The sequence below is a fragment of the Hydra vulgaris genome, chromosome 14, assembly GCF_038396675.1.
Source record: "Hydra vulgaris chromosome 14, alternate assembly HydraT2T_AEP".
In the NCBI taxonomy this organism is placed as follows: Eukaryota; Metazoa; Cnidaria; class Hydrozoa; order Anthoathecata; family Hydridae; genus Hydra; species Hydra vulgaris.
The window spans coordinates 14,909,137-14,935,116 of record NC_088933.1 but is presented as its reverse complement, the minus strand read 5'-3'; the positions used below and the strand labels follow the sequence as shown (position 1 = coordinate 14,935,116).

The 25,980-nt window shown below is 27.5% G+C and overlaps 1 protein-coding gene and 2 long non-coding RNA genes across 6 annotated transcripts in view; 2 read left to right on the top strand and 1 right to left on the bottom strand.

The window, feature by feature from the left end:
- LOC136090557 (uncharacterized) overlaps positions 1–6,483 on the top strand; it is an 18,627-nt gene extending 12,144 nt beyond the window's left edge. Inside the window, exon 2 of the long non-coding RNA XR_010643512.1 lies at positions 5,715–6,483. This is a non-coding gene — a long non-coding RNA (uncharacterized LOC136090557). The remainder of the gene's footprint in view (positions 1–5,714) is intronic.
- Positions 1,870–25,980, bottom strand: LOC136090556 (uncharacterized). Of its 2 annotated transcripts, none has more exons than XR_010643510.1 (3): positions 25,872–25,980; positions 6,529–6,660; positions 1,870–2,145 (listed from the first exon to the last, which is right to left on the bottom strand). It is a non-coding gene; the product is annotated as an uncharacterized LOC136090556 (long non-coding RNA). The 2 variants fall into 2 exon arrangements; XR_010643511.1 differs by lacking the exon at positions 25,872–25,980 and adding an exon at positions 17,106–17,322.
- Positions 21,114–25,882, top strand: LOC136090555 (uncharacterized). 3 transcript variants are annotated; one of them, XM_065817342.1, is made up of 10 exons: positions 21,114–21,865; positions 22,139–22,650; positions 22,769–22,824; positions 23,069–23,211; positions 23,483–23,570; positions 23,905–24,016; positions 24,431–24,660; positions 24,810–24,929; positions 25,015–25,124; positions 25,305–25,882. In XM_065817342.1, the coding sequence occupies exons 3-8, from the start codon at positions 22,822–22,824 to the stop codon at positions 24,843–24,845; spliced, it is 612 nt and encodes a 203-aa protein (XP_065673414.1). In that variant the 5' UTR covers positions 21,114–21,865; positions 22,139–22,650; positions 22,769–22,821; the 3' UTR covers positions 24,846–24,929; positions 25,015–25,124; positions 25,305–25,882. The 3 variants fall into 3 exon arrangements, with proteins under 3 accessions (XP_065673414.1, XP_065673412.1, XP_065673413.1); XM_065817340.1 differs by having other exon boundaries at positions 24,770–24,929; XM_065817341.1 differs by lacking the exon at positions 22,769–22,824 and having other exon boundaries at positions 24,770–24,929.

Here is a 25,980-nt window from a genome sequence, read left to right as displayed (position 1 = left end):
CAGGGACATGACCAGAGACAAAAAGTAGGCGCAACATTTGACACATGTTATATGATAATTTTTTCCATGATTTAGAAGTTTAATATTTTCCATGATTTATCGCGCACCTTCGAATATTACAAATATCAATGTGAAGAATAAACAAATTCTGAAATAACAAACCAAGTACATAACATGTGAGATGCTTTTTGCAATTATATTTAGATCTATATGTTAAAATTCATTTTTATGAATACTGATTTCAATAGTTTGACTTCTTGGTCAATTAATAACCGAAATCGTGAGAGATATATGTTTTATAGTTACTTAGACTATAAATGTTCTATATTCTGTGCATATGGGAAAACATCATGAGCATACGGCAACTTAAAAGAACGCATAATATTGGTTTTATATCGAGATTTTAAATAAAAAATAACTTTTCATTAATAATTCTATAGCTAAAATTGAATTTTTTTTTTCTTCAATTCTTTTATATTTAAAAATGTAAGTAGTCTTTTATTTTATTACGAATAAAATCCACACATTTTGCAAACTTGATAAAAGTAACTTAATGGAGAAGGAAGAGCAGAAACGTACACATTAATCGTAAAACACTTTAACTTGTGTTTGTGTGGTTATTGTTCTAAAATCAGCTGACATAAAAAAATCTTTTTCTGCTTGAACAAATTGCTAATTTTCTTGAACGTATTGCATTCAAACAGGACGACAATAATTAAGGATGTTTTGAGGTTAGTCTAATGAACAACATTAGTATCCTGTAATTTAAGTAACACAGTTACTGTACACAAAAGAAACAAAGATTATTTAACTGGAACTGCCAATCCGTCCTCTTCATCTTCAATTCTCTGTTTATAAACAGACTCGTTAGATAAGCAATCAAATCTTTTCTTATAGTAAAATAAGAGCATTGCAAGATTCAGCTATTTTTGAATAATCTATAACTTTCCAAATGCTGTTTAAAAGGTAATCCATTAGTCCTAGAAGATTCATAGAAGCATTATTGTTTAAGGTGTATTTTCCAGAATCTGAAATGCAATCACTTTTAGATTTTACAATAAAATTTTAGGCAGGGTAAAACATGCAACCTTCATTCAAGGCATCCTGAAGGATAGTTCGATTGTCATTTCTACTCATTATAAAGTCTAACATTAAAGCTAAACCTTCTAGCTTTTAGAGCATTACATATTATAAAATACACCAGTTTCACTTTCCATTCAATGTTTTCAAACTTAGACATCTTTAAATCTTCCTTTTTTATTGAGATTTAGAATAAGGGCCTAAAACGAACTTTCAGTTGATATACTTAATTTTACAAGTAATCTCTGACGATCTTCTTTTCCTAGACTGGACCATTGTGCGGGCGAATGTTAAACGATCCTTTATAATACATGCATTATATGAGAAAACTTTTAAAAATGTATTTTAACAATAAAAAACTTGATTTATTTTACTAAAAAAACAGTGAAGTATATAAGGATTAATTATAGAAATGATCGGTTCGAAGTAGATAAGTTTAATAATGATCGGTTTGTTAAAAAACTCGTATTTTATGGTACTGCTAGGGAATAAATATATATAGATAAAAAGTATAGAAAATTTAAAAAAAATCAACGCAGCCGTGGCATAGTGGTTAGATTTCTAGCTCTGAACCCAGAAATTTTAGGTTAAACAACGGCTATAGCCGACTAAGCGACATTGGTAAGGAACGAGGCGTGAACTTTCTTGTTAAATGTTTTTTAGCGGTGCTTTATTTTAAGAACGCAAAGCCTTCATTTTAAGATATGTAATTATATTATAATTGTCATTATTATAATAATTTGTTCATTTACAGAAAAATTGATAGGGCTGAAAACTAAAAAATCATAATTAATGGTTTTAATTTAAGCTTCAAATATATGTTAAACATACAATAAAGTTTTATTATTATGAAAAAAAAAAAAAGGTTTTTCAAAACATTTTTTTTTAGTATTTAAAAAGTAGAGTACGTTAACTGCTTGTTCTTTTTCATTAAAAAACATATAATTGCTGATATGGTAGAAATTCCAAACGAGCACCATCCGATAAAATAAGACCAGCTTAATTTTGCTTTATTTTTATAGGTTTTCCTTGTGTAGACACTCAACCCTATCGCCAGGAATACAGCTGTAAAAAAAAAAAAACTCTGCATAAACAAAAATAATAATTTTGAAAAAAACAGCTTTTTATGAGTTTTAAAGATACTTTTATTATTTTCAAATCAATAAAAATGCAATTCTTGAATTTTTATCAAAATTAATCGCAAGGATAAGATGACATTGAACAGAATTGTTAAATATAATACAGTTTTAATACAAATTTAGTTAGCTAAGACACTTTTAAATATTTTACAATAAAAAATATGGCATTCAACACTGTTTTAGTTTAATAAAATAAAACATATATGTATTTTGTAAAATAGTATAAAATTGAAAAAAATAAAGTCATGCTGCAAAATTCCAATCCATATGGAAACTCAAACTTCATATGAGTTTCCATATGATATGTAACAATAATAATCTAATATATATATATATATATATATATATATATATATATATATATATATATATATATATATATATATATATATATATATATATATATATATATATATATATATATATTAAGGTGATTCAGATTATAATAGAAAAAAAAAATTAACAAAAAGCATTCTCCTAAAGGTTACCTGTGTTCTTTTATCACCTAGAATCATGTGTACCAAAAATTAGATTAAAAGAAGCAATTTTAGGGGTTGCCATGTTTTATAAAATGAATCAACCATTGGTAAAATTTTGTGATTCTCTTAAATTTGGCAAATTTGTTTTTTCATTTTAGATATATGTATATATATATTTTGAATAGAAATTAATATGGCAACCACTAGATCTTCTGCTGCGGTGTGGCTTGTTGGTAAACCTACCCAAACTCTGTTGACTGCCAAACTTCCTTCAAAAAGGAATGTTCTTTGGAGGTTGCTCTTCTATCATATAGAAGAGAAACAAGAAGTGAAAAAAAGTATTCAGGCAACAATTGAAGCATTTCTTGTTATATGGGAGAGAGGAAGAGTTCCACCTCAAAGAAACACCAACGATCAAAATTGGACAGCTGTCAAATAAAAAAAGGATTTGTCCATGCTGACCTTGAAGAACTATTTGATATATCAACCAAAAATCCATCAGAAGTTAAGAAAAACGATGAAGATAAATTACTTTAACATCAGCAGCAAGAAGATTCATTAAGTTGTAGCATAGCAGGAATTGATCGGAATTTAACAGCTAGGGAGGCACGGAATTGATCGGAATTTAACTGCTAGGGAGGCACGGAAAAGAGTCCGAGAAACTAAAATGGAATCGTGGCGTCAAAGCAGTCAAGCGGAACTGATGGAAAAAACAGAACTCATTTCTTCTTCATCAGCAGTTGACATTGTGAGTGAAAGTAGCTCAAGTTTCTCGGATAATGATGAATATCAGACTCCTTCCGCTTCCAGCAGACTGAGCACAAGTGGTTCAACGAAAAAGAAGATGAAAGTTCTAACAAATAATGTTGTATCGTCTCTTGATTGAGTTAATACTTCTAATCGCCGTGCACTCTTTGTGGTTCGAACAGTTGCACAGACTCTTGGTCACTCTCTAAAAGATTTATCATTGTCGTACAGCACAATCCGCAGAGAAAGGTGATCTGTTCGTGAAGCGCTGACTACAGCTGAAAAGGTTGATTTCTCTCCTGATTATCCCCTTCTTATGCATTGTGATGGAAAGCTATTACCTGATATCATTGGTGGTCAAAAAAAAGTGGATAGAACTGCCATCCTTGTGACTGGTGATGGGGATAAAAAATTGCTGGGTGTTCCGAAGATTGATAGAGGTGAGCAACAGGCTGATGCTTGCATGAAGGCTCTTAAAGATTGGAAATTGGAAGAACTTGTTCAGAGACTGGTTTTTGACACTACTTCATCCAACACTGGGTTTAACATTGGTGCCTGCACAAAAATAGAGCAGAATCTTAACCGTAATCTTATATTGAGAGCATGCAGTCACCATGTCTTTGAAGTTATGCTTTCCACCACTTTCATGACTACGTTTAGAAGCAGTGGAGGACCTGAAGTTGGAATTTTTAACCGCTTCCAGAAGCAATGGCCAGCAATCAACAAAGAGGTGTTCACTATAGGAAATGAAGAATTGTATAACTGTGATTTTTTTCTTAAACTCCGTGAAGAAATGGTAGTGTATTATGGTAAAGCATTAAAAGGTCAACAACCCATTGATGATTACTTAGAACACTTGAATTTGTGTCTTATTTTTCTTGGAGGAACAACTGCAACATTGGAGTTGAATGTAAAGTTTCGGGCACCGTGTGCAACACACAATGCACGTTGAATGGCAAAAGCTTTATATTTTATGAAGATATATTTGTTTTAGGATTAATTTGTTATTACTACAAATGATAAGAAAGGAATACCAGACATAAGTCTTTTTGTGGCATTTTTATTCGGACAGTTTTGGAATGAAGCTGAACGAGCACCATTCAATAATGCCAAGCTTCTTCAACAAATTCAAGAATATCCAAATTGTACAATTGCAATTAATACAACAAAAGCTTTTCATCGCCATCTGTTGTATTTTTCTGAACCTCTAATAGGATTGGTTTTCTTTGATTCCGGTGTCGACAACAACACCAAGAGAGACATGGCAAACAGCCTGAAACAACGGTCAAAACAGAACTCTCTCAAAAAATTTGATGCTGCCACAATCAATTGTCACAGTACATTGTCTTCCTTCGTTACATAACGCACCGCAGAACTTTTGGATCTAGATTTGAAGAATGATTAAGAAAAAGCTGAATCATTTTTAATGAAAGAATCTTTAGAGTAGGAAATGGATTCAACATATCTTGAAATGAAGCACAAGGTTTGTCAAATAAAGGTCGTCAACGACTGCGCGGAACAAGGCATAGCACTTATAACACCCTTCAACAAAAGCGTTGCGAAAGATGAAAACCAAAAGCAGTTTCTTCTTTGATTGGTTGATCTTCACCGGAAGGAATTTTCAGTTTCATCTAAGTCTACCCTGATGAACATGACTATTGAATGATGAAAATAATCGATCTATTATTGCCTAATATGATAACATAGTAGTACAGTACTATATTATTGTTTATTTAACATTAAACATCCACAGTCCAGCACATAATAATATGTAATTGATAATAAATAATTAAAAAAACAAATTTTTTTTCACTTTTTTAACCTCATTCCAAAATGTGACAAAACATAGCAACCCCTAAATATCATCCGATTTGATTCAAATTTTGGAAAATAATTACTATTGTCAAAAGAACAAGGGCAAGCTTGAGGACAACTAAAGTTTTGAACTTAAAAATTTTGCATCACCCTAATGTATATATATATATATATATATATATATATATATATATATATATATATATATATATATATATATATATATATATATATATATATATATATATATATATATATATATTTATATATTTATATATATTTATATATTTATATATATTTATATATATATATATATATATATATATATACATAAATATATATATATATATATATATATATAAATATATATGTATATATATATATGTATATATATATATATATATATATATATAAGAGAATTAAAAAATTCATTGATAATTTCAACTTTTTCTAGATGTCAATTTTGATGTGAGTAATGGCAAACGTGAAAGACCTTTAAGAAAATTTAAAGACACCGAATTGCAAGCAATTTTAGATGAAAACGATACCTTGAGGCAAAAGAAAGTGAAAGCAATTTTAAATGTTGCACAAAAAGCAATTTTTGATTGTTTAAAAGCTATGAGAAAAAATTAAAGGTGTGAAAAATGGGTGCTTCATGAATTTTATGAAAGTCAGATAAAAAGAAAAAAAATTACTTCTAAAACTTTTCTTTAAAGACACGAAATGAAATCAGTTTTGCATCGAAATGGTACTGGCAATTAAAATTGGATTATTTTAAAGATCTTAAATGAAAAAAATTATGGGCTAATCCAAAATAACCATCAATATTGACTTTAAAACTAGATTGGTTTGACAAAAAGGCAATACTCTGTGTTTCGTGGGATCAGAAAGATGTGGTATATGAGCTTCTACAATCAAATGAAACTGATAATACAAATTGCCACAGAAAGTAAATAATCAATTTGAGTTTTGCATTTGTTAAATAAGGACCAGTAGGGGCTAGAAGATAAAACAAAGTAATTCTTACACGAAAATGCCACTTCACTAAAATAAAACTAGTTCAGGATACATTTAATACTCTTAGCTGAAGCTGCTACCCCACCCGCCGTATTCACCAGACTTGGTCCCTTTTAATGAATAGCAACATTACTAACAATAAATAAAAAGTTCATTTTATTTTACGTCCTTTAATTAATTACTTTGAAATAAATTTTAAAAATTCATTACTTTCTACAATATTTACAAATTTATTTAACATTAAGTTTTACCTGTTGCACAGAGTACAACTCCAGGGAAAATGTGATTTATTTTCTTTAAATAACTTCGCACGCATAATAAGAAAGCAAGAAAGTATGTCAAACAGCCAATAATCATAAATGATTCAGTAACAATTAAGTAATCTAAAAAAAAGAAATTGTTAACTGTGAATTTAATAATAAACATTTAGTTTTACACAATTTACAATCGACTTAACTATATCCAAAGCACTCCTCCTTCTTTTAACAAAGTTTTTACACAGCTTTTGAGAAGTTAATTGTACACTTTATTTATTAAAAAATATTTAAACAGGGTTTTTTGTATAAATATAGTCAGCTCCTTCTAATCTGCTCTTGAAAAGTATTATAAAGCATATAAAATGTTAAAATGTAACAATTTTTGTAAGTGCAATGCATTTTAGTGACGCTGCACCGAGCAAGAGACGCCTTAGAGATGCATAATAAAATAGAAAGAGTGTAGAAGAGTAAAAAAAAAGTATAAAAGGGCAGATGTCCCGTGGAAAACAAAGAGCTGCTAAGGAATAAAATACTAGAGTTAATCATTATAAAATAAAGTAAATATAAACAAGAATAATAAACAAAAATCAAGGATGGTAAAAGTTATCAAAAAACATGATAATAAAAGTTGTCTGTGTAGAGCGTAATTTTGATGTATAAAAAGTGTATATGGTGGAGCAGAGTTATTCATTCTATAGATAGTAACGAGGTAAGTATTTTTGTGCTCATGTACCATGAGGCACGAATTCATTATAACTAATAACGAGGACAATGTGGTCCTCATTATTAGCTAGATAAACATACATTATAGATATGTGTTTCATGTATGTCCCACAGATGGCTATGAATGAATTCGTGCCTAATGGTACATGAGCACAAAAGAACCTTCATTTGAGACTGGTATCCTGCAAGAGGATCCACTACGTGTGTACACCAGAATATCTTTTTGGAAGTGTGTCCTTTTTTTTTATCTCAAAAGGGTTTTTCTCAGGGTATTCCATCAGGACTAATACCACAGATTTCCGTATTGATACTAAGATGATAGGACACTGTTTTATCATCTTAGTATCAATACGGTATGATTAGTATCTATCAAGTGATAATTTGAAATTGATTTAGCAGTAAGTATAGTGTTTGTTGCAGTATATAATAAGGGTTGGTGAGAGTTATAACATGTTTTTATTTCTTATAATTGTTCATATGAGGTATATAGTCATAGAGTATGTGTCAGTGCATATTGTAATTGCATATGTTATTAGGATGATTAATTTGTAAAAAATTAATCGAAATTCATTTAAACTGGTATAATGTAAACTAAACGTAAATTCTAGTAGTTATATAAAGTATATATGAAGAGATAATGTTACAAAATGTTTACAAAATGTTAAAAATGACTCTTCCTCATCATGTCAACGTGCATTTACAGAAAAATGTTTGCAAGAATTGAAGTTGAAACTCTTAGTCTTTTATATCAAATTTATTGAAAACTTATTCAAAATTTAAAATTTCTCTTTTTTTTAAACTATTTTGTATTAATAAATACTTCCGAGCATTCACTTAAATTTCCGAGCTTTAACACTTCCATTTACTTAAAGTACGGGTTTAAAGGAGACTTTTGTTAAAGTCATAATTCATTAAGATCCTAAAGGAGCCTTTAAAGGAGTTCAATTTAAAAAACATGTTTTTATAAAGGGAATGACATGACATTATTAAAAACATTTTTGCATTCATTAACACAATGGTTAGAGTTCTGGCTCAGAACCAAGTATTCCAAGGCTCAATGCTAGCTCTGGCCAAATTTGCAATATTGGTAAAGAAGGAGGCGTGAACTTTCTAGTTATATGCTCTTCTACAGTGTTCTGTAATATGACCATAAAGGCTTCTTGGAACACCATAAAAACCATATCACAAAACAAGACAACAACAAAAACAAAACAAAAACACGTTTTTTTCATTTCTTACATTTGACTGCATTTAAAATCTTTGCTTGTCAGTAGCAACACTTACTAAAATTAGCTAACAGCTTTTTTTTTTGGAAACGCTGTTTACTTTTTCCTAAGCGTTATAAGTAAAGATGATTTCAAATGTATTGTTTTTTTCGTATTTGATGATGGTTTTGCAGCATTAGTAGGTGAGTTAAAAATTAGCGTAATCTTTGATATGTTTTGATTAATAACTGTTTATTTTGTTTTATAACTTCAATTATAAAACAAAATAAATCAAAGTTTATCGAAGATTCCTCTAATTTTTAAATTACCTACTAATGCTGCAATACAATCAAAAAGTGCGATAAAAATGTTACATTTGAAGTTATCTTAATAAACAAAGCTAAAAAAAATACAAAAAATACAAAAATACATTTTACAATAGTAAACGCTATTATGTTAAAATAAGCAAAAATAACTAAAGGCTATGCCTTATTTAAGCAATTTTTATTCAGATTTGGATAGCTTTTAAAATTTTATTTAGGTTTTTGTATTTGTAATGCAGTGTAACTTATTTGCACTGTAATAGTTGCTACTTTTTTCCATAACCTTTTTGACATTAAAGTTAACACTTAGATCAAATGGTGCAAAATATGCAAGAACTGAGTTGGAAGCAACAAAAAGTGTATGATGTTAACTAAGCTAGGATGATAAAAAGAAACTTTACGTAGATATAAATGTTAAAATAAATAAAGTAAACACAACAGCCTATGCCATTCAAGTAAATCTTCAGAACAATGAAATAAAACATTACCAGTTTAGTATGATTTATATCACAATAATAATCTACAAACCAAGTATCATAGGCTTCTTTCAATATTTATGAATTAAGTTAAATTTTTTTAAATAAATAATTGTTGAAAAAAAATTCAAACCAACTTCCACGATAAAAACAAACAATATAGGATATCCTGATATAGGATAATGTTTTATGTTATAAATAATAATCTTCTATATTATAAATAAACAAACTTTAGTCACGAATGACTTTGAATTCAATGTTGTGTATTGATTTTTATTCGTATTTTTCACTATTTAAAAATCTAGGACTGAGAAGATCCCTCTTTCGATCTATATTTTAGGGTTATTTCTCAAACTATCTATCCTCACGTGTTAAAATACTTTTTTTTCATGGGCTATTTTTAAATATCAAAAACTTTGCCATGACACTTACTACTGTTACATTTTTATCAAAACAATCTATGATTCCAGGTTTCATATCCATTTTTACAATTTACTGTTTAACTTTTTTATTTATTTTGTTATAGAAGCATTTTACTATTAATCTCAAACCTCTTAGAGTAAATTGAAAATCGAAAATCAAAAGTTAATGTATAAAATAAACAACTTTTTTTCAAGTCTAAAAAATACAGTCTTCTTACCTGGTCTCATCAAATGTTTAATGCTCTTTAACTATTGCTTTTCTTGGTATGTTAAAATGATCTGCAATAATATGATTTGACTTAGAGTTCTTTTTTTTATTAAATCCATGCATATCTGCAGTGTCTCAGTTGAATAGTTTTAGCAAAAAACTTCTAACTGAATTTAGTAATTTCTTACCATCCTTAAAAATAACTTTTATCTGTTAGCAAAGTTTTAAATAATTAAAGGTAAAAAAATAATAATCTGAGGTCACTTTTTACCATTTTCTTAACTGGTGGAAAGTAGTCCTTTTTTGAAAGTTTTTTGGAATCAAGCTGTTGTTACATTCGTATGTAATAACTTCATATATATTCATCATTTGCATATCTTCCATTACTGGATTTGAATGTTCATACTTCTTTTTCTTATATATAAGTCTGCATGCATGTTTTTGTAGAGAAAATATTTTTTTAAGTTTTGTTGTACATCAAACCAGCTGTTGTACTAATTTTTGATTGATTATAATTTATATGGGAAAGCCATGATAAATTTTCATCAATAAGAGTTCCTAAGAATTTCATTGAACCATTGTTACTAATTAGTGTATCATTAAAAATCAAATCAGGTAATTTCATAGGAAGTTTTTTATCTTGTGATTTTTTATAAAATAAAGTATACTTTGTTTTTTACACATTGAGTGAAAGTTTATTAGCCTTAAACCATTCATTGTTATTCTTTAAATCAAAATTAATATCAAAATACAGTTGATTAATGTTTAAAAGAAAGAGATTTCAGTTGTCAGCGAACATTATTGAGTTAAGCTTTGCTGATTCATTATATAAATCATTTACAGAAATCAAGAAAAGCAACAGAGCAAGAACTGACCCCTGTGGAACTCCACATAAAATTCTAAGTTGTTCTGTTTCCTTACTCATAAGATCATGTTTTCTTTAATTGAGGTAGCTTTTTAGCCAATAAGAGATTTTATTTATCACATCGTAGTGTTTTTTTTTTTAAAAGAATATGGCGATCAACCATATTAAATGCTTTTGATAGGTCAACAAATAATCCTAGAGTGAAGCTAATATTTCAAATCCTGTAGTAATTTGGTCTACTATTTCAATTATTGCCTGTTCTGTTGAATGGTTTTTCCGATAACTAAACTGTTTTGTGAAAATTAAATTATTTTCATTAAAATGGTTATATATTCTATTACAAATTACAGGTTCAAATATTTTTGAATTTACAGAAATTACTTATACAGTTCTATAGTTAGAGATTTCAGATCATTATTTTTTTAAATTGGATATACTTTTGCTAACTTTAGTGCTTCAAGAAAAATCCCATATTTTAAAGTTTTATAATATGGAACAAAAGTCTTGAGATGTAGCTTTTGTTTGAAATAACGGTATTACTAGAAACGTCATCAAAGCCAGGTAATTTATTCTTTTTTAAAAAAGAAAAAGCAATTTCATACTCTTTACGAAAAAAGTTGCGATCTTGTAGTATCGTGCCATATAAAGATTTGAAATATTTTTGAAAAAAAATTTGGTGTACTTATAACTTTATTAGCAAGGTTAGGGCCAATGTTTGTAAAGTAATTAATTCATTCGAGATTTGTAATGGACAATAATTTGCAATGGATTCTTTGAGGTAGTATAGCCGTATTTAATTTTCTTTCTTCCCGTTCTATCGTTAATTACATCCCATGTTTTTTTACATTGAATTTGTTTTTTGTAATTTCTTTACTATAATAGTTTTTTTTAACTTTCTTGAGAAGATTTTTGTAAAAGCACTTATATTTTTTGTAACTTTTTTCATTCTCTTCAGTTCCGTTTTATAAAAATTTATTATAAAGTTTTTGTTTATTTTGTGAACATTTTATAAGAGTTTTATCCATACAAGGATTTATTTTATTTTATTTTGGTTTTTAGTTATTTTTACTTCATATTATATAATTCATATGTACCGTAAAACCGCCTAAGTTTGGTCACTTAAGCTTTAAACCTTTGTTTATTACGCGTAAATAAAAAAAAATTTTCCTGAAACATACAGAAAATTATATTGATAATTGATATTGTAAAAATAAAAAAATGAAAAATAAACTAGTACTCAATATTTAGTTTAAAATGAAAACATCTACTTTGACCGAACTTTCTTACCATCTCATAAGTTAGGCCGCTAAATAAATACTAATAAGGTCTCACAAACTTAACGTCACAAATAATGAAAACTAATTTTTAAATGTTGTTTTATTGTAAAATTAACTAAGTAACTAAGGAGGGCGTCGCCACGGGCTCAAAAAAAAGTCTTTTGGGGCACCAAAGAAAATAAAAAGGAGTATATAAGTATAAGTAGCCTTTTTAAATATAAGTTGCAGTAATTTTAATTTTTATTGTAGTTAGTCAACTATTTTATTTTTACTTTGGATCATTATCACATTTGCTACACCAAAAATACAAAGACCAAAACATTTTGGTCTTTGTATTTTTTTTTTTTTTTTTTTTTTTTTATTTGGTTTACATTTGTTAATCGTTGTACAGCTTAAAATAAAAAATAGTAAAAATAATAATATAAACTTACAATGATAAAAAATAACAAATATAAACAAGGTATCTGAAAGAAGATCACAAGGATCTTGTCGTCAGAACCTCAAATAAGCATTTAACAAAGATGAGATAAAAAGAAAAGTTAATAAACTTTTACAAAACTACAAGATAAATAATCTGATCTGAAGAAAGATCAAGATGATCTTGTCATCAGAATTGTATACAAGAGTAAACCAATGTGGAAGTTAAAAAGTAAAAAGTATATGAACAATAAATAAAATTAGAAGGAATAAAATTCTATAAACGTAAACATGTATATAAACAATAAAAAAGTAGACCAAAAAATATTTTTAACTTTTACTACTAATAATAACTCAAAATATTATCTAATGAAAGAATGAGATTTTTCAGTTTTTTTTTAAAAAGGCAAAAAGTAATAGGTACTTCAAAATTAAAATTCGGCAAAACAAGTTTATTCCAAAGGTGTGGCGCTTGATAGGTAAAACAAAATTGGTTAAAGTTTGTTTGACAAAAAGGTTCATTTAAAAAGTTATTATTTCTCAAAGCATATTTACTGATTGGTTTAAGAGAAAAAAGATCTTTGAAAACGGCTACGGATAAGTTATTTATCCACATATATACAAAACATAAAGTATTAAATACATTTAACTCGTATATATTCAAAATTCTCATTTCCATAAAATAATGCTTCGAATGAGAGAAGCGATTTGCAAAATTGATTATACGGATTGCGCGTTTCTGACGGAGATAAAGACGTTGCAACTTACTTTTTTCAGTACATCCCCAAGCAATATTAGCATAATTTAAATAACTATGTATAAATGAGTAATAAAGTTGTATTAAGACTTTCTTATCGAGATAGATTCGTAATTTATATAGGATCCCCATGCTTTTAGAAATTTTTGTGCTTATATAATCAATATGGTGATTCCAAGTAATATTTTCATCAAGATAAACACCTAAAAATTTTGTAACAGAAACTCTTTTGATTTCCTTTTGATCGATAAAAATTTGAGGTAAATTTGTAGGGAGAAATCGTTTTTTTGTAATCTAATGAAATAAAACCCATTTTGTTTTATTAATATTTAAGGTTAACTTATTACACTTAAACCAATTAGATATATGTCTGAGTTCTTCGTTCATTGTTTTAAAAAGTTCAGCGATATCATAGTTAGAAAGGAATAGGTTTGTATCATCTGCATACATAAAAGCGATAAAAAAATTAAAAAACTGTCTGATAGTTTATATAATCTAGGAGAAGGAATAGCATTTGGAAATCTTTTAAAAGGAAACAATTATCATTCCACGTTTTACTATGAAACATCAATATCTGAATATCAGCTAAATTTAAAAGAACTCTATTTAAATTCTGATGCCATGTTTAATCTTGTTGATAACATAGTTAATGGATTTGAAGTAGAATTCAGTGATTCATTTGAATTTGATGAAACTCAATTGATGTTTATTTCAAAATATTTAGTTCTATCAAAAGAGAAAATAAAGACTTTGGAACAAGCTACTTTATCACAATCTATAAGTTTATGGCTTGAAGAAAGAAAAAAACGCTTGACATCTTCAAACTTTGGTTTTGTTATTAATAGACAAAAAAGTATATTTCCTGCCTCTATTTTGAATAGAATTTTGAAAAACAATAAAAAAAGCTCTTGCAACAAAGCTTGTAATTGGGGTAAAATAAATAAAAACACCGCAATAAAAAAGTATGAAAATATAAAAAACGTATCAGTAACGAAATGTGGGTTTATCATAAACCCAAAATGGCCTTGGCTCGGTACATGCCCTGATTGCATTGTATTTGTAAATGAAAAAATAAGGGCTGTTGAAATCAAATGTCCTTATTCAAAAAAAGATTTAACTATAGCTGAAGCTTGCCTAGATTAAATATTTTTTCTTTCTGTTGTTGATGGTAAAACAATGCTTAAACAAAATCATGTTTATTTTTATCAATGTCAAGGTGTTATGGCATTATTAGAGGTCACAGAACTAGATTTTATAGTTTATACTGAAAAAAATGTTTTTATCGAGAGTATTAAATTTCTTAAAGAGCAATTGGAAAAAACTTAACCAAAATTAACTAAATTTTACTTTGAGTTTATGCAAGAAAATATATTTGCAGTTTAGATTAACTGTTTTTCTATTTTTTACAAACATTTTATTTATCTGAAACAAGTTGTGGCAAAAAGTTTGCTAGATAACAACAAACTATCCAAGTTTTATTAATTTCTGGTGCCATAGACAATTTAAATGGTGTTTGTAAAATGTGATAATTTTTTATTCGCTGTATTGCTCTTTCTACATGAATACAAACAGCAGCAATTTTTCTAGTTTCATTCTCATCTTCTAGACTGAGTTGAGCTTTTCCATTTAGAAATGGTGGTATATTTAATAAAACGTTTTCCGGTAAATCATCAGCAATATCAAAACCTCTATCTGCCATTACACTGTCTCCTGGTTCAAGCAGGTTGTATATGCCACAATCTTTAGTAATTTGTTTGTCCAAAAAACGACCACAGTATAAATCAGAAACAAAAGTTATGGCTCCATTTGGTGCTATTCCAATAAATCCTTTTGCTGTATTTTTATGTTTATAATTAGAAAAAGTTGCAGACTGGCTTCGAAAAGATGTAGGGATTTCGATAAACAGTTCAGTGCAGTCTAAGATTACCCTTGTTGATTCATATTTTTCTTTAAAACATTTTGGCATTGTTTCTTTTACAGTTTGTTTTGTTGCCCAAATTGGTAGCATACGCATTTGAGAATGCAAAAAATCAGTCCATGTCACTATGATTCTACTAACATGACTTGAGGATATGTCAAAGTGCAGTGCCATGTCTTCAACCAAAAGGCCACGTCGAAATCTTGTTAAAACTAAAAACAATTCAGACTCTGAACTCATTATGCGTCCTCTTCCCTTTTTATTGTAATTAAAGTCTGTTATATTTTCAATGTTTGTATTTGACCCCCAATATATAAGTTTGCTTGCAGCAGGTTCTAAATATTCTAGTAAAACTTTAAATAGATTGTATGATTCAAAGCCAGTGTAAAATTTAAAGTGGGCTTGATTATGTTTAAATCTGTCAACTGTAAATTTTAATTGATTGATAGTGTGATTTTGGTTCATAATAATATTTTTCATTTCTTTCTTTTTAGTTTTTATAATGTTCAGTTTGTCCTTAAGGATAATAATTTCTTTTTTTAACTTTTCAGACTCGGTTTCTTCAAATGAAAAAATAACATCATTTTTGTCGTTTTCAATTTCGTCTATTTTTCTTTTATATCCAATCGAACTATTTACTGTGATTCTGGGTTTTTTTATGTTGTCTTTAACTTGTTTTGACAGTAAAGATGGACAGTTGTTCATATAAGTCTTTTTTCCTCCTGTAAAGTGGACTGAACAAACCCAATGAGAAGTAGGAGGAACAAAGTTTTTCCTACTAATTAAAGATAGCCATTTTTTTCTCAAATTACTTTCTTTTGGGATGATGTAAAACGATAAGTTTTTGTTTTTGAGCGAATTATTGTTGCATAATGGAACACAACAAGTTATGCCACCGCGGTATTTTGTTGTTGTTGTTGACTCAACAGTAATATTTTCTTTAATAGAATGAGTTATTAGTTTATCACAAGACATTGTATCATTTGAAATCATTTTGAAAAGTCTTTTTAAATTAAATTACTTGACTGTTTATTTTAAAAAGCTTTATCACAGATTTGTTTATTTTCGGTGAATACAAAGACCAAAATGCATTGCGGTTTTTTTCTATAGAGGGAACGGTCCATTCAAAGCAATATTGAAGCAAATGCTGGTGACGTAATGCGTAATCTTCTTCTGAAGATATCTAGTTGGTATAGATAAACTTTTCAAAGTTTATCTTTTTAAACATAGTGTGGCTTTGGTTGAATTATTCTTAAAAAATTTTTTTATATGTAGAAATTCTCCATATAAGCTCCTTACCCAAGCTTCCTATTTATTTTGGTTTGGTTTAATTAGTATTTAATCTAAATTAATTAACATCATTTTTTATTTTTATTTTAAAGAGTTTGATCGACATTTTATTTTTTTCTATTTTGAAATCTTTTATTTTGTATTTTCAATAGAAAAGTTATAACGTATAAATTTATTGCAAGTAATATAATGTGCAAATTTGTTTTTATTTATTTTATTTATATTTGATTTTATTTATTGTTTTTATTTATTATTGTTTTTATTTATATATTTATTTCATTTTTCCTGACAATTTGTTATTTCACTTTTTATTTGTTATTTCACAATTAAAAAAAATTGCGTTGAAAATTTTGAATATTTTTATAGTCTTAAATTTAGATTTTTTTCTTTCTCTTTATTTGTTACCTTGTAACATTTTGATTTATCTTTTCCTAATAAAAAGTCGTATTTTGTGTATTTTGGTAAAAATTATATATGTTGTAACTATTATTATATTGTATATTGGTAAAAATTATATATTGTATATTATAATATAACTTTTATGCATTAACTAACTTGTCTTCATAAAAAAGGAATAAAGACAAATCCTGATCATAAGTACCATAGGTATCATTTTTTACTTGTAAAGAGCACCTAAATATTTATGGAAAAGAGTTGAAAATTTAAAAATTTTTGTTTGAAAAACAATACCTTTTTTGTTATGTATTTTTTCACAACCATTAGTACAATTAAACCATAATCCTCTGGGCGAAGAAGAACCCAATAACCAATAGTTTCCTGTGATCGACAATATAGCAAATGTTATGCCGACACAAATTAGCCCACCGTTTATAATACTTAATAAGGCCATTTTAACACTTTTTTACACAAATGATAAGTTTAGATAACCTTCGCGCTATTAATGAATGGCATATGAACATATACATAAAAATTTGATTACGTATGATTATTGAAATCTGACATCAACCGAGTTCTTATTTCATTTTTTTTAATCAAAACTCATTGTTTTCTGAGAATATTCATACCATATATCAGTTATATTATTGATATATGATATGAATATGGTAAATTGATATAAAAAAAAACTGAAACTAATTAAAAGAGAAAATAGTTTTACTTTTTTTTTTACGTATTACAGTTTTACTTTTGGACTTTCAAATTTGGACTAAAATCTTTAATATACGCATCATACCGTAAACTTAAGACACACACACACACACACACACACACACACACACACACACACACACACACACACACACACACACACACACACACACACATATATATATATATATATAAATATAGAATATAGATATAGATATATATATACATATATATATATATATATATATATATATATATATATATATATATATATATATATATATATATATATATATATATGTATATATATATATATATATATATATATATATATATATATATATATATATATATATATATATATATATATATATATATATACATATACACTGTAAAAAACCTTATGTTGAAAAGCAACACTTCATCTTGTGTTGCTTTCATTTAACACAACTTTGTGTTAAATTAAAAAAATATGATTTAAAAGCGCATGCGTTTCCTGGAAGCTAAAATATTTTGCTATTTTCTTGCTGACACAAGTCTTGTGTTAAAGAAGTCTCAAGATACGCGTGCGTAAAACCTCATGGAATTTGTATTATTTTCATATAACAGATTTTTTAAATTTACAATACTGCTTTTTCGAAATAAGATTTATAATTTTTAGTTTGTATTTAATTACTTACAATATCTTCATCAATATTAACTATAAAAAATGGGTTATTTTTGTGTATTTTGTGAGTCCGTTTTAGTATCATTGGAGACAGTAAGTGATCTTTTGAAACATTTTCATTATCGCCATGGTATTTCTTCAACACAAATTTGTAAAATTCCTTGCAGACAAGGTGGTTGTTGCAGAACATATGACAGTGTCCATGCCCTTAAAATTCATTTATATAGAAAGCATCCAAGTGATCCTTGTCTGGAATATGAAAGTATAAATATTTCTCCTGTGGAAAGCTATGGTGAGCAAATAGATCAGCAAGGTTATTATCATAAATTATACATCAGCACATATTAATAAAGATTTCATTCATAATATTTGTTCAAGTGCATTAAATGGGGAAAAGATAAAAGAAATGATTATAGATGTTTTAATGACTCTCAGATGCCGTAACACAAGTGAAGTTGTAATTCAGTATGTAGGTAAAAGTATTCAAAATATTTTATCCACTGTAATTAAAAGTGTACAAAAAACAATGCACATTGAAGAAACAGTCGCTAGTAGAGTAAACAATGTCTTAAACAACATTGAATGTGATTGTGTAAAATGTAGTTTAATTACATCTACATGCTTGCAAAGAAAACAATTACAACAAAAAGGGATGGTTGTACCTATTAAAAAAACTGTTGGGTTCAGATCTGAAATGCGTCATAAAATTTCTAGAAGTAATGTGATAAGTTATGTACATGAAACTATGCAGTATATTCCTATACTAAAAACTTTTTCTATGGTGATTTCTAAGCACACAGTTGATAAAATAGATAATAACATTTATACAAAATTAAATAAATTAACTTGTTATAGGGATGCAGAACAATATAAAAATCACCCATTATATCAAAAACATCCAGTTGCTCTTCAGCTGCAACTATACTGTGATGATTTTGAAACAGTAAACCCTTTAGGTTGAAAAACTAAAGTTCACAAAGTTTGTGCTGTTTATTTTTCCATAAAAAATGTTAACACAAAGAGATGCTCTAAATTGGCCAACATATATCCAGTAAATTATTGTTTTGCAGCTGATGTTGCAAAGTATGGATATGAAAAACTTTTAAAATGATTAATAAAGGACTTGGTAGTTCTAGAGAAAGGAGTTAAATTGTATATAAACGGAAGTTACGTTTGCATATATGGTGCAGTAGTTTTGTGGTCTGGGGACAATCTTGAATTGCACCAATTTTTTGGATTTAGTTCAAACTTTAATGCTAATAAGAGCTGCCATTACTGCTATACAACAAAAGAACAAATGCAACACACTTTTTATGAAGAAGATTTAGACTTAAGAACTAAGGAACATCACATTGCAGATTATCAAGCACTTTTTGGTGATGCTGATAGTAATAAATTGTCTGGTGTATATAAACAAAATCCCTTGTCAGAGCTTCAGTATTTTTCTGTTCCTGAGAACATTTGCCCAGATTCAATGCATGATATACTTGAAGGTTGTTTACAGTATGAATTAAAAATTGTTCTTCATCGCTTATTACTAATTCATTGCCTGTTGACTATTGACGAATTCAATGGCCGACTGCAAACCTTTTATTTTGGCATTGATAAAAAAAATAGGCCATTGCCAATAACACGTGAAAAACTTGTTTCTAATGGGTGATGCGGAAGTTATCGGACAAATCCTAATTTCATTATTTGAGCATAATAATTAGTTTTTGTGGTTTTATGCGTAGGCATAAACGTTCTATAAAATATAAACTTTAATATTTGAAACACAATTATTTAAAATGAGGTTAAATGCAGCTGAACGAGAATCTTTTCGAAAGCGACTAAAAATGTTTTTTGTAAATAAACCTAATAATCGTAAATCATTTTGAAAAAGAAGGATTTGCTCGAAGTACAATATATGATAACCTAAAAAGACTTGAAACTGTTCAATCGCTTTCTGATAGAAAGCACCCTGGTCGTCCGACATCCTGGACTAGAGAAAAGAAAGCCGAATTAATGAGACTTGTCAACAATCGAAAATGGGTCAGTCAGAGAAAAATAGCTATTAAATTCGGTGTAAATCAATCGACAATTAATCGTCAGTTAAAAAAATGAATATTAAATATAGAAAACGTGAAAAGACTCCAAAATACACTATAGAACAACAAATAAAGGCAAAGAAAAAAAGTAGGAAACTAGTTAACAAACTCTATAACACAAAATCGCTTCTAGTCATCGATGACGAAAAATACTTTTGTTTTGCAGGGGACAACATGCCTGGAAATTCTGGATACTACACAAACAACAAAAAGACATGTCCAGAAGGTGTTTGTTTTATAGGAAAAGAGAAATTTCCAAAGAAATTATTAATGTGGATAGCCATATCTGACCGTGGTATGTCCGAGCCATTGTTTCGCACTTCCAAGGCTGTAGCGATCAATTCATCAATCTATATTAATGAATGTTTAGAAAAACGACTTCTTCGATTTATTCACAAGTATCATGGAGACTGTAACTATTTATTTTGGCCAGATTTAGCAAGTTCTCATTATTCTAAAGATTCTCTAAATTGGATGGACCAATATGTCTATTACGTTGATAAAGAATCCAATCCCCCATATGTGCCTGAAGCGCGACCAATTGAAAATTTTTGGGGACATTTGGCACAGAAGGTTTACGAGGGAGATTGGCAAGCTTCAACATAGCAGGTTTTGATTGATCGCATTAAACTAAAACTGCAAGAAATTGATTTAAACTTTTTACAGTTGCATATTAAAGGCGTCAGAGCAAAATTGAGATCAATTGCAGATGGTGGTGTTTTTTAACATAAAAAATTATTAAAATTAAAAGATAAATGCTTTATTTAAAAAAAATATAACAGTAGTTTGTTTTTTTATTTATAAATAAGTTATTGACTTTTTTGTTTTGTCCGATAACTTCCGCATCACCCGTTAAAGACAAAAGGTTAGGTATAAATGCAACACAAAGTTGGTGTTTAGGAAGGTTTTTTTGTTTGTTGCGTGGTGATGTTGTAGAAACTGATAACCAGTATTTTCATTTAATTCAATTACTAATGGAAATATGTGGAATAGTCTTTGCTCCAAAATTGACTGTTCATTTAATAACTTATTAAACAGAGATGATTAGCGTTCATCACAATATGTTTACAGAAATATTTTCTGTAAACATACTGTTATTCCAAAACAACATTTTCTTATTCATTATCCTACAAAAATGTTACAACTGGGACCTTCTCCAAGTTATTGGTGTATGGAATTTGAAGGAAAACATGCCCCTGCAAAGGAGCAATAACACATTTTGCACAACTTTAAAAATGTTTGCAAAAGTATTGCATGGCGTCAACAATTATAATTACAATTTGTCAAATTTTGCAAGTATACTTAGTATAGAAGTAGGTCCTGGTCTTGAAATTATGTCTGCTTGCTTACCATTGCCAATATCTGTTTTTAGTGAAATTCCACAATATGAAGAATGTTTTTGTGCAAATTATGTTATCAAAGATGGTGTAAAGTACATGCCAGACTTTATTGTAGTTTTAGGGATAACCAAACTTAGTCTCCCACGTTTTGGAAAGATTCTGTATCTACTTGTCTGTGAAAATGAATGCACATTTATAGTTGAAATTTATTTTACTAAACACTATGATGCTCATATTGCTGGCTATAATGTATGTAAAACATCTAAATATAAAGTTGTTACAATAAACAATTTATTTGATTCTCATGTACTGTCATTGTCAACTGGCTTCAGAAAGTATTCTGAAGAAAGTTTTGTTATAACAAGACATGAATATATTAACCTGGATATATTACAATAATTTTTAATTTTTGTTATTGATTTGATTTTATTATTGATGAAACAAAATTATCATAATGAAATATTTACCTTCTTTTTTTTCTTAATTATGAATTCATTTTGAAATATTTTTGTGTTTATTCAGGGTTACCATTCAATCTGAAAAACCTGGAATAGCTGGAAATAACTTATGGCAAAACCTGAAAAACCCAGGGATTTTTTTAGAAAACTCATGGAAAATATATATATATTTTTTAAATTATGAGCAATAGTTTTTTTTTTAATTTAAAAGGCTAAACTTTTAAATCTTAGTGGCATCTTGTTATTTAAGATAATTTTTGATAATGTTGTTCTAAATAAGCAATTTTTGTTCAAACATTGATGATGTTTATTAATTTTCTTACTTTTAATAAAGGTTTTTTATAATAATGGATGAAACTAATAACTTCTTAAGTAAAGCTCTTCCAGTGGAAGATATTGATAGTCTCTTACCACTTCTGGTAGAGCTAGGTGCTAGTTCAATAGAAGATTTGTTGTTTTTGAACGTTAAAACAGATCTGTCTAATGTGCTACCTCTTCTTAAGAGACGGTAATTAGAAGCAGCTTTAGCAAGTTCAAAATCTAAGTCTGTTCAATCACAAAGAGGGGGACTGATTGGTATGTTAATTCAATTTATTTTTAATAAAAAAAATTGTATTTTTTTGTCATTTTTTTATTGATGTGACATGCAAATAGTAACAGTTAGGTACATGAGTTACTCTATGATATACTATAGAAACATCTGTGGTAACTCCTGTTGTACGTAACAAATCAAGCGGTTCAAAAAAGATGGTGCATACTTTTTTATTATTTTATTATATTTTAACTTTATTTATATTTTAACTTTATTTATATTTTATCTATGTTTATTGTATTTAATTTCATTTAAATATATTTTTTACATATTTTTTTAAATTTTCAGGTTTTATTAATATTTCATCTGAGTTTTTGAATAAAAATTAAATATGGTTGCTAGAAGATTCTATGTAATTTAGTTTTTTATACAGCTTTATAAAACTAAAAAATCATCTATTAGATTGTGTCAATAATGGATGCAATAAAAAATCACCCTTTAAAAAGTAGTATCGTTATTGAGGCACAGAAGACTGTAATGGATGATCGCTTGCATCGTCTTCTTGTTAAAGTAGCTTGCTCATACTTAATTGATTGCTACGGAAAGTAAGTTTTATAATAGTATTCATAAGTATATATAATTATAATACATGTTTATGTAATTACGTTAATAAATTATTTATGTACCATTATGTATGTTAATTATATCATGTAGTTAATTTAATCTATTATAATTGACATAATTACATAATTAAATAAGTAACATAATAATATATGTAAATGTATATAATATAATTACATAATTGATAGCTAATAACATTTATGAATTAACTATATATTTGTATATATTTAAATTAAACTTTAATAACTTCTACAGCTATCCTCCACCAGAGCATCAATTAGCCATGGCAAAAAGTATTGTTTCAACTTTTAAGTTTAGGGCATGTCGAAGCGGAAATGGACATGTAAGTTTTTTTGTTTTTTTCAATTATGTAGTAGTCTATACTATTATTATGGAACCTAGTATGTGAAACCTATATTTAAGGAAAAACACAATCACTGCGCCAGGTTTACATGACCTCATTCTAACTTTTATGTCTCAACAAATTACCCTTGCAGTATTTATTAAAATTCAATGTGGTGATAACTTGTACTTAAATTAAGCAAAACTTTAAAAAAGAAATCTTCCATTAACATTTGTTTGTTTACTACTTAGTTCACAAAACTTAATGTTATATGATTAATTTTGATAAGTTTTTTTATTGTCTTCTAAATACAGATATGTATTTTACAAAATAGGAATTATACTACTGTCCAGGTACATCAAAGGGTTTTCTGACTAATCGTTTTAGAGAAATTTATCGTCGTTATCCAGCAGATATAAAAAAATACAGTTCTCGCAATAAAAAGAGTATGTTAATTTTTTAATTTTTTTTTTGTTGAACAATTATATTGGAGAGTTATAATTTTTTTATTGAATAATTTTAATTTTCTAGATAATTTATAAAAAACACTTTTTAACATTTGATAACTTTATAAAGCATTTATTAACAATAAATTCATAACAAAATTGTATTGATACATATAATATTTTAAAATAAATTAAAAGTTTTAACACACGTTAACAGTTAAACACATAACATTTTAATGCTCATGTTAATGCCATTTTTTTAAAATTGCAAAACTCCCCCTACGAATAGGGAAGGACGTAAAACAGGTTTTATACAACTTTAACATAATAAGGTATAAATATTATTTTTATAGTTTTATATTTTATGTGTTCTTTAAAAATATTATTTGTTTTGTAATATTTTTTTATTGTTAGGTAATGAGTTTTTTGCTGTTGGAGATGGCTCAATGCAAATAAACAACGAAGAATATGAACTAATAAAGATAAAATTGATGCATCTTATTTATACAGACCGAAATAAAAATGAGATAGTAGAACTTATGAACAAATCACGTTTATGCAGGCAAATATGGATCCAAAATGATTCGCCAACAGCTAGTATGATACTTGAGGAATTTCCAAGATTTTTGGACACTCCATTGTTGGTAAAAATTTCATTCTTTGCTAGAAATTTTTTTTTATAGGTGTAGTTTTTAAGTTAAATTTTTGCATTATATATAAAAAAAAAATGTAGCATTTGTTTGTACTATTCAGTTAGATAATGAATTCAAATTCATTAATCAAAATTATGTAGAAAATGTTCAGTTTTATTGGAAACAAAAATTTCTAAACAAATAGTTGCATACTGCAAGCTGACTGGCAAATGCAATGACATGTATAGGCGATACAGATACAGAAGGGAATAGCAATACAGGTAAATAATTTTCAGAAAATCTCAAACGAAAGAGTTATATTTATAAAATCTTGTTTTTATCTGTGTAATTTATAATTTTGTTTAGATGCATTAGTACTAAAATCGTTAAAGGCCCTTGTTTATCTCTTGCCAACTATGGAAAAATATCGTGTTTCAGCAAGTGCAGCAATGGTTTTCCTAATTGAAGAACTAAAGGTAAGATTTATTTTTAAATCTCAATAGTTTCTTATATAATAATTAATATACCAATAGTATATTGTTTTTAATAAGTATAAAATTCAATTATACTAACTACTGTTCAATCTGCTATATCTTGTTATTTTAAATATTTGTTCGATTTACTTCAAACATAAAATTTTTATCAAACTTTTTTAGGATGGCGAGACTCTTGAAATATTTTTTAATCACTCAAATGCAAGACAACAACCTTTCATTTTGTCGTGTGGATTGTCTTTTTTCGTTGTGTGTGATGGAAAAGCAATTATAGTAAAACCTTCGAAAGTTTCTGTTGCCTTTGACTATCTCTTCAAGTCTTTTTTCGTTTTTAATCTTGAATATCCAAAGCAAATACAAGTTTTATATAATTTCTTTCAAGAATTAGTTTATAAACTGCCTGGATCTGTTGCCAGCACAAAAGCACGTAAATTATTCGAAGAGATTTTTCATATGTAGTATATTCAGCTCGAAACATTTTTATCAACAAAGCCTTAATATAATTGCCTATGCAAAAATTTTTCGTGAAACTATTTAAGTTAAAAATATATTTTTATTCAATTTTAAAAATATATCATATTCAAACTACATAATATATTATTTAAAATAAATGGATAAAGTATATACTAATATATCATGTAAATTTGGTTCAGATCTTAAAATGAAATTTTTAAATATACTTTTTGTATTCAATTTCTTAACAAAGTTTTCAATAAAATGAAATTATACCTCTATTAAAATTTATAACTTGAATTAACAATCATCGCGGCTTTTTTTAGTAATTTAGTTCAAGATTGCGCAGTATGGAATGTCTTAAAACGAGTATTATGATCTAGAA